General features: G+C 44.3%; 1 protein-coding gene across 2 annotated transcripts in view; it reads left to right on the plus strand.

Annotated features, from left to right (window-relative positions):
• Window positions 1–12,701, plus strand: part of AFG1L (AFG1 like ATPase) — a 212,836-nt gene that overhangs the window by 23,006 nt on the left and 177,129 nt on the right. For both annotated transcript variants that reach the window (XM_008064891.1, XM_021715972.1), the window contains exon 2: window positions 860–1,083. In XM_008064891.1, coding sequence (XP_008063082.1) covers window positions 860–1,083 — 224 coding nt within the window. The remainder of the gene's footprint in view (window positions 1–859; window positions 1,084–12,701) is intronic.

Genomic DNA, 12,701 nt, shown 5'->3' on the forward strand with positions numbered 1-12,701 from the left:
GCGGTGGCCGGGAGTGGCCACTGCAGTCCAGCCTGGGCGACAGAGTGAGACTCCAAGTCAAAAACAAAAACAAAAAACCAGACCTAGGGCTAACACAGAGAGGCAACTCTCCTGCTTGGGGAAGGTGCTGATGAACCTAGGAGTCTAGTTGGTGGATTGGAGGCCAAGAGAGACTCTGGAGCAGGTATGGCCTTCTAGAAGAGAGGTTATAATTATAGTGTATGAAACAATTATATATTTATTGTACAAAATGTGTTTTATGGCTAGGTATGGTGGCTTATGCCTGTAAACCCAGTACTTTGGGAGGCCGAGGTGGGAAAATTGTTTGAGTCCAGGAGTTTGAGACTAGCCTGGGCAACATAGTGTGACCTCATCTCTGCAAAAAAATTTTTTTACATACCTGGGTATGGTGATATACATCTGTAGTGCCAGCTACTTGGGAAGCTGAGGTGGAAGGATCTCCTGAGTCCAGGAGGTTGAGGCTGTGATGAGCCATGATTGTTCCACTGCACTCTAGCCTGGGCAACAGAATCAGACTCCAACTCAAAAAAAAGTTTTATATTATTTTTTATCAAAATGAAATCTACAAAAACTGCTCAAATAGATACATTTGTAACTGGCTAAAAGTTTGAATGTCGCTGGGAGTGCTGGCTCACATTTGTAATGCCAGCACTTTGGGAGGCTGAGGTGGGAGGATTGTTGGAGCCCAGGAATTTGAGACCAGCCTGGGGAACATAGAGCAACCCCGTCTCTATTTTTTAAAAAGGTTTGAATGTGACCCTTAAGAAACTTATGGAGAGCACTATGAGATACCCTTATTTTAGAAAGTCTAAAATTTTATATATGTTTTTGTTTATAGCCTATACAGCACAGACACCCGAGAGTGTTACCCCAGCTGCTGCCTCAGAGACTTATTTAAAGGCTTTGGCTGTTTGTCATGGGCCTCTGGACCACTATGACTTTCTGATCAAAGCTCATGAACTAAAGGATGATGAGCATCAGAGAAGAGTCATACAGTGTTTGCAGAAGTTACACGAAGACCTGAAAGGATACAACGTAGAGGCAGAAGGCCTCTTGTCAAAGGTGAGGCTGTTGTGACCGCTAAAGACTGAACAGTTACAGTGTAAGCATTTGATAAAGAGATTCAGTGCAGGGCAACATCCGTGAAGCAGCTTGGAAATTTCATGCCAGTTCCTTTCAAAAATTCTGCTGGATCCCCCTTCCTGGCCTTTTGATGTTCCGTAGCTTTCTGTTGCTATGGAATATCCAAAGGCCAGGAATGGGGATCCAGCATTTTTTGATCAGCTTCATATTTAGGTATTTAAAAACGCAGTTCAATATAAGTGGAAGTGCCTGTGCAATTCAAAGCTTTCCTTTTCTGCAGCTCAGGCCTCACCAAGGATCAGCAGTGGAATAGGAGGAGTGGTTGGTTCTTCACCTTTTGCTCCTCATTCCTCTGCTTGCCAGGCTTCTGCAGGGTGAGAATGAGAAGGAAGAAAGATTCGAGGGAAACAGCAGTCTTAGGTGACCAGTGACTGTCGTGGCCTTTATGGGGTAGACGTGATCAGGTTAACTCTTTGTTAAGGACACTGGCAGGTTCCTTAAGACTTCCATGGGGACCCCCACGTAGCCCAATTCTTTCACCTCTTGTGACTGCGGGGAGGCATCTTACAGCCCTACATCCTGCTGGGACCCCCTTGCCCTTGCCTTTAGCCTTCTTGGGTGGGTCCTTTCAGGACAGTTGGTGCTGGCTCATCTTTTATGGTGTCTACTTAGGCCACAGGAAGTGTGACATCTCCTTTCCCCAACCCCTGCTGCGAGGCAGCTTCAGTCAGTCTCCCATCCTTGGGCTTCCAAGAAGCAGGCATTTGTATTGGTCTTCGTCATGCACACCCCCTTCCTCAGGGACACACGTCAAGTTCTTCCACGAACTCTTTCATACCCTGCTGTGGCAGCTGTCTGTGCATTTCCTCACCCGAGCAAGATGCCAGCTGGGGTGAGGGATGCCCTTCATGTCTTACACTCACCCCTAATCTGGATGCTTCTCTGTGGGAACCCCTTGTACTCGACATGAGGTTCCTGAGGGAAACGCCGCAGCACACCTTACCCAGGAAACACCTTTCTGCCATGATCACTCTCTTCTGTTTCACTTTGTTTTTAGGGCTGTTTTTGCCTCTTTTTTTTCCTTTTAAGTAACTCCTGCATGGATGTGACTAGTGCTTCTTTCTAGAATGTGGGGAGACCTTTTCTTCCCTTGTCCTCTGCTTTGAGCACTTGCTGAAATTCTGTGGCAGCAGGAAAACTCCCGTTCCTTATTCACTATAGAAGCCCATGGGATCATCTTTATGTTATGAGGAATATTAATAGTAATAAGGGTTAAAGGAAGCCAGTTGTGGTGGCTCACGCCTGTAATCCCAGCACTTTGGGAGACTGAGGTAAGAGGATTGCCTGAGTCCAAGGGTTCAAGACCAGCCTGGGTGAGGCCTCATCTCTATAATAAATCAAAAAATTAGCCAGGCATGGTGGCTGCCTATAGTTCCAGCTACTTGGAAGACTGAGGTGGAAGGATCATCTGAGCCCAGCAGGTCGAGGCTGCGGTGGCTGTGAGTGTGCCACTGCACTCTAGCCTAGGTGACAGAGTGAGACGCCTACTAAAAAAAAATTTTTTTTAAGAGTTAAAATATGGTGCCACCTAAGAACCAAATTTTCCTTTAATTAACTGCCCCCTCTCTCTGCCAAATGTTCCTTTATTGTAAGGTCTTTAGAAGAAAGGCACTAAGCTGACCTATAATCCCAGCACTTTGGGAAGCTGAGGTGGGAGGATCACTTGAGGCCAGGAGTTCAAGACCAATCTGGGCAACATAGTGAGAGCTTATCCCTGGAAAAAAATAAAAAGAAGAAAGACACTGTATAAAATACATTAGTAGTACTTTATTTTATTTTATTTTTTTGAGTTGAAGTCTCACTCTGTCACCCAGACTGGAGTGCAGTGGCCGCTCCTGGTCACCTCAGCCTCGACCTGCTGGACTCTGGGGATCCTTCCGCCTCCGCCTTCCAAGTAGCTGGAACTGCAGGCACGTGCTGCCACACCCGGCTGATTTTTTTATTTATTGTAGAGATGAGGTCTTGCCAAGTTGCCCAGGTGGGTCTCGAACCCGCGCGCTCAGGCAATCCACTCACCTCAGCTTCCCAAAGTGCTGGGATTACAGGCTGAGCCACCGAGCCTGGCTTAGTACTTTATTTTAAAAGGATGAAAGTAATTTTACTTTTTAAAAAGCAATTGAGAGTATAATTAAATAGTTATTTTTTATATAAAGGAAACAACTTTCATTGTGTTTACACTTTTGGTTGAAAGGAATGGAAATTCATTTAGGTTACAGAAGCAGTGGAGATTTAGAATAAGATCACACATGACTGTAGCAAGTAAAGGCATCTCACTACGTGACCAGAACTTAGTAGTCCTCTGCCATTCATGTAATCCACCATCTTGGTCCGCTTAGGCTGCCATCACAGAATACTGTAGCTGGGTGACTTATAAACAACAGAAAATGATTTCACACAGTTCTGAAGGTTGGGAAGCCCAAGATCAAGGTGCTGGCAAATTCAGTGTCTGGGGAGGGCCTGCTTAGCTGTTCATGGACAGCCATCTTTCTCTGTGTCCTCACATGGCTGAAGGGATAGTTGAGCTTTCTCAGGTCTTATTTATTTATTTATTTATTTAGAGTCAGGATCTTACTCTGTTGCTCAGTCTGGAGTGCAGTGGCACGATCACAGCTCACCACAGCCTCAACTTCCTGGGCTCAGGTGATCCTTCTGCCTCTGTCTCCTGAGTAGCTGGGATCACAGGCATGTACCACTACACCCAGCTAATTTAAAAAAATTTATTTTTTGTAGAGAAGAGGTCTCACTATGTTGCCTAGGCTGGTCTCAAACTCCTGGGTTCAAGCATTCATCCCACCTTGGCTTTCCAAGGTGCTGGGATTACAGGTGTGAGCCACTGCGCCTGGCCTATTTCCCTGTTTGTTCTACCAACTTCTGAATTATCTCCTTGAATCTGTGGTTTAAATTCCTAAGTAAGGATCCATTAGGCTAGTCAATCACTTCATCCCTGTCTAGGCAGAGCTGTTATACCAGGTTTCTCAGAGGCCACTAACCAGTATGAAGATCTGATCTCTGCCTAAGGTGCAATCCGGGGCTGCTCCCACAGGCATGGCAGCTTCCCTCAGAATCTGACCATGATTGGGATGGCCACCATGAATGACTGGTCCCGCACATGGTTGTAGGAAAAAAAGAACTATCCCTTTTGATGACCTGCCTCTTTTTCCTGTATTTCCAAAAGTTGAATAAATAGCTAAAAAGTTTAGAAAACAGACAACTTGTATATTGCATATTTAATGATAGTTTGATGCAGGTGGGCTTCTAAATAAAGTAAAAACATAGTTGTGTGGCATAGCCAGGAAACAACATGTTTTAATTCACTGGAATTTTTTTTTTGTTGTTATATAAAAGTCAAATTGCTTCCACCAATTTTTATTTTTATATCTTTTGAATCAGGGTATCTGTCTCCCAGGCTGGAGTGCAGTGGCATGATCACTGCTTATTGGTGCCTTGATCTCTTGGGCTCAGACAGTCAACCTGCCTCAGCCTCTTTAGTAGCTAGAACTACAGGCATATGCCACCATGCCTGGCTTTTAAAAACTTTTTTGTATATATGAAGTCTCACTATGTTGTCTAGGCTGTTCTTGAGCTCCTGGGCTTAAGCAGTCTTCCCACCTCAGCCTCCTAAAGTGTTGGGATTACAGGCATGAGCCACTGCACTCGGCTGCTTCCATTGATTTTATGTCTTGTTCATATCCCACCTCCCTACTCGGTAGCATCCCTGGGCTCATCTTATAGTGATGGTGAATTTTCATCCTATCACAAGTATCCTTTATTTATTTATTTATTTTTTGAGTTGGAGTCTCACTCTGTCGCCCAGACTGGAGTGCAGTGGCCACTCCCGGCCATCACAGCCTCGACCTGCTGGGCTCCGGCGATCCTTCCGCCTCAGCCTTCCAAGTAGCTAGAAGTACAGGCGCGCGCTACCACGCCCAGCTTATTTTTTATCTATTGTAGGGATGAGGTCTCGCCAAGTTGCCCAGGCGGGTCTCGAACCCGCGGGCTCAGGCAATCCACTCACCTCAGCCTCCCAAGGCACAGGATTACAGGCTGAGCCACTGAGCCCGGCTCCACAAGTATCCTTTAATCATTAACTTATCTGGTTGCCAACTCAACAAAAGTAGTTTAAAAAATATGTATCATTGGTTCTTCTTAATGGTATTTTCCCATACTTCTACCTTTGATACCTGAGTTGGTTATGATGGCCAGCCCAGTGAATAATCCTGGTTTTATTTTGTAGTTGAAATTTTTTTTTTTGCTAATAATCTTCTTTTTTATTATTATTATTTTTCTTTATTTTAAAGATGTGGGGTACAATTCAGGGTTAGGTTTACAGATGTTCATTATGCAAGTGCCCTTGTTGATAAGGTATGCCCCTCCCTCCCCTGGCAGTTTCCCACTACTGCCAATCTCTTTGTTATAGTATTATAATTGTTCGAGGTCCACTTATGAATCTGAACATATGGTACTCTGTTTCTGTGATAGATCATTGAGTACAATAGGCTCTAAATCCATCCAAGTTGCTGTGGAGTCCATATGTTTGTCCTTCTTTATAGCTGCATAATATTCCATTGTGTATATGTACCACTTTTTTTTTAATCCAGTCCAGCTTTGATGGGCAGCATGGTTGGTCTCATGTTTTTGCTTTTGTGAGCAGAGCTGCAACAGACATGCGTGTGCAGGTATCTTTTTGGTAGAATGACTTGAGTTCCTCCAGGTATGTTTCCAACAGGGGGATTACTGGGTCATATAGAAGGTCAATTTCTAGTTCTTTCAGAAATCACCACACTATCTTCCAGAGAGGTTGCACTAGTTGCAATCCCACCAGTAGTGTTGTAGTTGAAATCTTATAGCCAGGTGTGGTTGCTCATGCCTGTAATCACAGCACTTTGGGAGACTGAAGTGGGAGGATTGCTTGAGGTCAGGAATGAGACTGGCCTGGGCAACATAGTGAGACTTCATCTTTACAAAAAATAAAATAAAATAATTAGCCAGGCCTGGAGGTTGAAGCAGAAGGATCACTTGAACCTAGGAGTTTAAGACTGCAGTGAGCCATAATTGCACCTCTGCACTTTAACCTGGGCAGCAGAATAAGACCCTATCTCTAAAACAAAACAAATGTGTCCTATTTGTTAAATCCTCATACATGTGAATACATGTTTAGTATTGCCATCTCTTTGTAATAGTATTTGTCCTGTAGTTTCTTAAACCCACCGAATCTTTAAAATATTGAAAAAGATCCAAACGTGTAATATAATTTGAGAAAAACATATATAAAACTTTATTTTTTGAAGAGTGTAAAGATGCCACAGACCTATTTGTTCTAAAAACAAACACTGATATACCAAGGATCAGAGAAGAAAATGTGGGCTATTAGATCTTGCAGTGACAGAAGAACTTGACTTGTGGAGTCCTCTATTCTGATGCCGTGGTTGGAATACTTGTCCCCTCCAAAACTTCTGTTGGAATTTAATCCCCAATGTGGCAGTATTGAGAGGTGAAGCCTTGAAGTTGTGATTGGATTATGAGGGCTCGGCCAAGAACTGTCTGCTTTCTAAGGAGAGGAAGAGAGACCAGAGCCAGCATACTCAGCCCCCTCTGTGGAGAGTGCCCAAGCAAGAAGGCCCTCACCAAGCGGGACCCCTCAACCTTGGACTTCTCAGCCTCCATAACTGTAAGAAATAAATTTCTTGTCTTTCTAAGATGCCCAGTTTCAGGTATTCTAGTATAGGCAACAGAAAACAGACTAAGAACTAAGACATCTGGTAAATAGGATTTATAATTTTATGGACTTTTTTTTTTCTTTTTCTTTCTTTCTTTCTTATTTTTTGAGTTGAAGTCTCACTCTATCGCCCAGGCTGGAGTGTAGTGGCCTCACCCTTCCAAGTAGCCGGAACTACAGGCGCGCACTACCACGCCCGGCTAATTTTTTATTTATTGTAGAGATGAGGTCTCGCTAAGTTGCCTGGGCTGGTCTTGAACCCGCAAGCTCAGGCAATCCACTCACCTCGGCTTCCCAAAGTGCTGGAATTACAGACTGAGCCACCGAGCCCAGCCTTTTTTAAAATTTTGAGTTGGAATCTCACTCTGTTGCCCAGGCTGGAGTGCAGTGGCACCATCACAGCTACTGCAACCTTGACCTCCTGGGCTCAGGTGATCCTTCTGCTTCAGGCTTCCAAGTAGCTGGAACTACAGGTGGGTACCACCACGCCCATGCCCAGCTAACTTTTTTCTATTAATTGTAGAGATAAGCTCTCACCAAGTTGTCCAGGCTGGTCTTGAACTCCTGAGCTCAGGCAATCCTCTCGCCTTGGCCTTTTAAAGTGCTGGGATTACAGGTGTGAGCCACTGTGGCCGGCTGGATTTTTTTTTTTGAGTCAGGGTCTTACTCTGTCACCCAGGCTGGAGTGCAGTGGCACGCTCAGGCTACTGCAGTCTTGACCTGCTGGGTTCAGATCATCCTTCTGCTTCAGCCTTCCAAGTAACTGGAACCACAGGCGCATGCCACCACACCTGGCTAATTTTTTTACTTTTTATTTTTATTGTAGAGATGAGGTCTCACCAAGGTGCCCAGGCTGTTCTTGAACCCATGGGCTCAGGCAGTCCTCTTGTCTCTGCCTCCCAAAGTGCTGGATAGATTTTGTTTTTAATACAGATGGAAAAACATTCACTACTTTGGACTTTTTTTTTCTCATTGTACTGCTAAGAAACTTTCTTTAAGTATATACTGTTATTTACTTACTTACTTACTTAATTAATTTAGTTATTTATTCAGGGTCTCACTCTTGCCCAGAATGGAGTGCAGTGACACACTTACAGCCACTGCAGCCTTGACCTACTATGTTCAGGCAATCCTTCCACCCCTGCCTTCCAAATAGTTGGGACTACAGGCATGCGCCACCATACCCAGCTAGTTTTTTGATTTATTGTAGAGATGAAGTCTAGGCAAGTTGCCCAGGCTGGTCTGAACCCAAGGGTTCAGGTATTCTCACCTCAGCCTCCCAAAGTATTGGGATTACAGGTTTGAGCCACCACGCCCAGCCACACTGTGATTTTAAAATAACCTGTACCTTCTTCACAAAATGTTAGAATTATTAATCAATATGAAAAAATTGGTAACAGATTATCAGGCTGTTTTCAGCTACCTACATAACAATGTTTTCTCTAATACATTAATATTTGGAGAAGTTATGAGCCGATGACCATGCCATATGAGCAACAAACTGAAGAATGAGCATTCATAAACACTTTACTTTTGTTATTGAATAAAACTTACAACCAGGTTAATCTGACACATTTAATGTATGCATAATTGTTATTGTGCTGTGAGGTAATTAGGCATAAATGGTAAGTAGTTCATGTAAATCACTATAATTAGAATTACTTTTACACAGCCAAATCAAGCATTCTGGAGTCAGGGAGGGAGGAATTAAACAGAGTGTCAGCTACTCTGAAAATCTCTGTTTCCATTAATCAGGGGTATGCAGGCAGCCAGGTTTTTTCATCTCTTGGGAGGAGACATCATAGCCCAAGAGATCAGGTAATAGGGGCCACAAAACCACTTTTCTTCTTCTTTTCCCTTCTACAAGATAATTTTCACTTTTTCCCTAATAAGGAGTTATTATTTCTAACTTCCTCTTATAGTAATATATATATATTATACTATAAGAGCCATATATATATATATATATATATATAGAGAGAGAGAGAGAGAGAGAGAGAGAGAGAGAGAGAGAGAGAGAGTTGAAGTCTCACTTTGTGGCTCTGGCTGGAGTGCAGTGGCACGATCAATCACAACTCACTTCAGCTTCAACCTCTTGGGCTCAGGTGATCCTTCTACCTCAGCCTCCTGAGTAGCTAAGACTACAGTCATGCGCCACCATGCTCGGCTAAATTTTTTTTTTTACAGAGATGAGATCTTGCTATGTTGCCCAGGTTGGTCTTGAACTCCTGGGCTCAAGCAACCCTCTCGTCTTGGCTTCTCAAAGTGGTAGAATTACAGGTGTGTACCACAGTGCCCAGCCCAGCCTACTGTCTTTTACAGGACACCCTCTCCTCACCCTCTAAGAACAAGGCATAGAAGAGATGCACAAGTACTGCTCAATGCAGTCAAGTCAGCCACAGGGAATACATGAACCCATGTATTCCGATACATTTTTTTTGAGTCAGAGTCTCACTCTGTCATCCAGGTTGGAAGGCAGTGGCACACTCACAACCACCACAGCCTCAAACTGCTGGGCTCAGGTGATCCTTCCGCCTCAGCCTTCCAAGTAGCTGGAATTACAAGCACACACCACCATGTATGGCTAATTATTTTAATTTCTTGTAGAGACAAGGTCTCACCAAGTTGTCCAGGCTGGCCTGGAACCCCTGGGCTCAGGCAATCCTCTCGCCTCCACCTCCCAAAGTGTTGGGATTACAGGCATGAGCCACTACACCAGGCCAATAAGTCTTTATTTCCAAAAACAGGTGTTATGCTGGATTTGTCACATCGGCCATAATTTCCTGGCCCTTATTCTAGATGACTGCAACCTGACAAGATTTCAGGGTTTGTAGGAGATCATTAATTGTTCTGCTTGGCAGCCAGGTGCAGTGGCTCATACCAGTAATCCCAGCACTTTGGGAAGCCAAGGCAGGAGGATCACTTGAGTCCAAGGGTTTGACACCAGCCTAGGTAACATAGTAGTGAGACCTCATCTCTACAAAAAGATGAGAAAATTAGCCATGCCTCCCAGCTACTTAAGAGGCTGAGGTGAGCCAGGCTCGGTGGCTCAGCCTGTAATCCCAGCACTTTGGGAGGCTGAGCCCGTGGGTTCGAGACCCGCCTGGGCAACTTGGTGAGACCTCATCTCTACAATAAATCAAAAAATTAGCTGGGCATGGTAGCGTGCGCCTGTAGTTCCAGCTATTGGAAGGCTGAGGCGGAAAGATCGCCGGAGCCCAGCAGGTCATGGCTGTGGTGGCCAGGAGCGGCCACTGCACTCCAGTCTGGGTAACAGAGTGACACTCCAACTCAAAAAAAAAAAAAACAAAAAAACAACAAAAAAAAGAGACTGAGGTGGAAGGATCACTTGACCCCAAGAGGTTGAGGCTATGGTGAGCTGTGAACATGCCACTGCACTGCAGCCTGGATGACAGAGTGAGACCCCAAATCAGAGAGCAAAACCAAACAACATCCTGCTTGAGCTATACTGAAGCTAGCTTTCCAGTTTAATAATCCATTACTGCTTTTTATCCCTGCCTCTAGTCAACAGAAACTATCCAGTGCTCCATTATATAGACAATCAGACAAATAGAACGAAATAAAAGGTCTAGAACATATGTGGAAACTTGATGAATGACTGAGTTGCCATGATCATCAGTGGGAAAAGGATGGTCACTCAATAAATGAGGATGGGAGCACTGGTTATATGTATGGAGAATAAAATATAATGATATACCTACTTCTCCAAACATGAAAGCAAACTTCATGAAATTCGTGCTCCAAATTTTTTATTTTTTTAAGTTGGTATCTCACTCTGTATCCAGGTTGGAATGCAGTGGCATGCTCATGGCCATTGCAACCTCAACCTGCTGGGCTCAGGTGATCCTTCAGCCACAGCCTTCCAAGTAGTTGAAACTACAGGCATGAGCCACCATGCCCGGCTAATTTTTTGATTTATTGTAGAGATGAGGTCTCACCAAGTTACCAAGGCTGGTCTTGAACCCCTGGGCTCAGACAATCCTCTTGTCTCCACCTCCCAAAGTGCTGGGATTATAGGTATGAGTCACTGAGCCTGGCACATGTTCCAAATTTAAAGTGAAACTTTAGAACTTCTTGAAGAAAATTAAGCTGAGAAAAGAAATCATTTTTTTTTTTTTTTTTTGAGTTGGAGTCTCACTCCGTCGCCCAGACTGGAGTGCAGTGGCCACTCCCGGCCACCGCAGCCTCGACCTGCTGGGCTCCGGCGATCCTCCCGCCTCCACCTTCCAAGTAGCTGGAACTACAGGCATGCGCTACCACACCCGGCTGATTTTTGGATTTATTGCAGAGATGAGGTCTGGCTTGCCCAGGTGGGTCTCGAACCCGCGGGCTCAGGCAATCCACTCACCTCAGCCTCCCAAGGCGTGGGATTACAAGCTGAGCCACCGAGCCCAGCCCGAAATCATTTCTTATACAAGATATGAAAGTCTAATTTATAGGCTGGGTGCAGTGGCTCACACCTGTAATCTCAACACTTTGGGAGGCAGAGATGAGAAGATTGCCTGAGCTTGAGTTCAAGACCAGCTTGGGCAACTTGGCGAGACCTTGTCTCTAACAAAAAAGTTAGTTGGAAGTGGTGGTGCATGCTTGTGGCCCCAGCTACTTGGAAGGCTGAGGTAGGAGGATCACCTGAGCCCAGCAGGTAAAGGCTGTAGTAGCCATGATTGTGCCACTCCAGCCTGGGTGATAGAGTGGGACTCTGACTCATAAATAGATAAATAAATTGTCAAATAAAAAATGGTTTATAAAGGTAAAGACTGATTTGACTATATTAAAATTTAAAACCTCTAGTCAACAAAAGGTACTGTAGAAAAAGTGAGCATGCTATAATCCTGGCACTCTGGGAGGCTGAGGTGAGAGGATTGCCTGAGCCCAGGGTTCAAGACTAGCCTGAGCAACTTGGTGAGACCTCTTCTCTACAATCAATTTTTAAAAATAGCTGGGCATGGTGATGCGTGTCTGTATCCAGCTACTTGGAAGGCTGAGGCAGAAGGATTGCCTGAGCCCAGTGGGTTGAAGCTACAGTGGCCATAAGCGTGACATTGCAGTCCAGCCTGGGTGATAGTGAAAAATAAAAAAGAAAAAGAAAAAGCGGAAAGGTAGACCAAAGTCAGGGAGAAAATGCTTGCATAAAAAATAATTGGCTATAGATTGCTATCTAGAATAAATAAAAAATTTCTGCCATATAATAGAAAAAAAAATCAAACAACCCAGTAGAAAAATAAGACAAAGGAGAGTCTGTTTTGCAGAAATAACTAGGAAAGGCGCGGTGGCTCACGCCTATAATCCCAGCACTTTGGAAGGCTGAGGTGAGAGGATTTCCTGAGCCCATGGGTTTGAGACCAGTCTGGGCAACTTAGTGAGACCTCATCTCGACAATAAATCAAAAAATTAGCTAAGCATAGTGGCATGTGCCTGTAGTTCCAGCTACTTGGAAGGCTGAGGTGGAAGGATCACCTGGGCCCAGCAGGTCAAGGCTGTGGTGGCCGTGATCATGTCACTGCTCTCCTGCCTGGGTGACAGAGTGAGAATCCAACTTAAAAGAAAAAAACAAAAAGAAAAGAAATAACTGGGAGTGACCACAAGAATAGATAAAGAAATCCAAATGTATTTATAAAATGGACTGCTGCTTAGCATGGGAATGGTAACCTACAAATTCAGGTGGTTGATGCTGAGCTGATGGCCATGCTATCTAATGCTTCATTCCTTAAATTTTGAAATAAGCATGTCAAAATATAAGGATTTTATGAAGCTGGGTGGTGGCTAACCTTTATAAAAAATATCTTAAGTGTCATTGTGA

Source organism: Carlito syrichta, unplaced genomic scaffold, assembly GCF_000164805.1.
Source record: "Carlito syrichta isolate Samal-C Ts95f unplaced genomic scaffold, Tarsius_syrichta-2.0.1 Scaffold308099, whole genome shotgun sequence".
NCBI classification, from domain to species: Eukaryota; Metazoa; Chordata; class Mammalia; order Primates; family Tarsiidae; genus Carlito; species Carlito syrichta.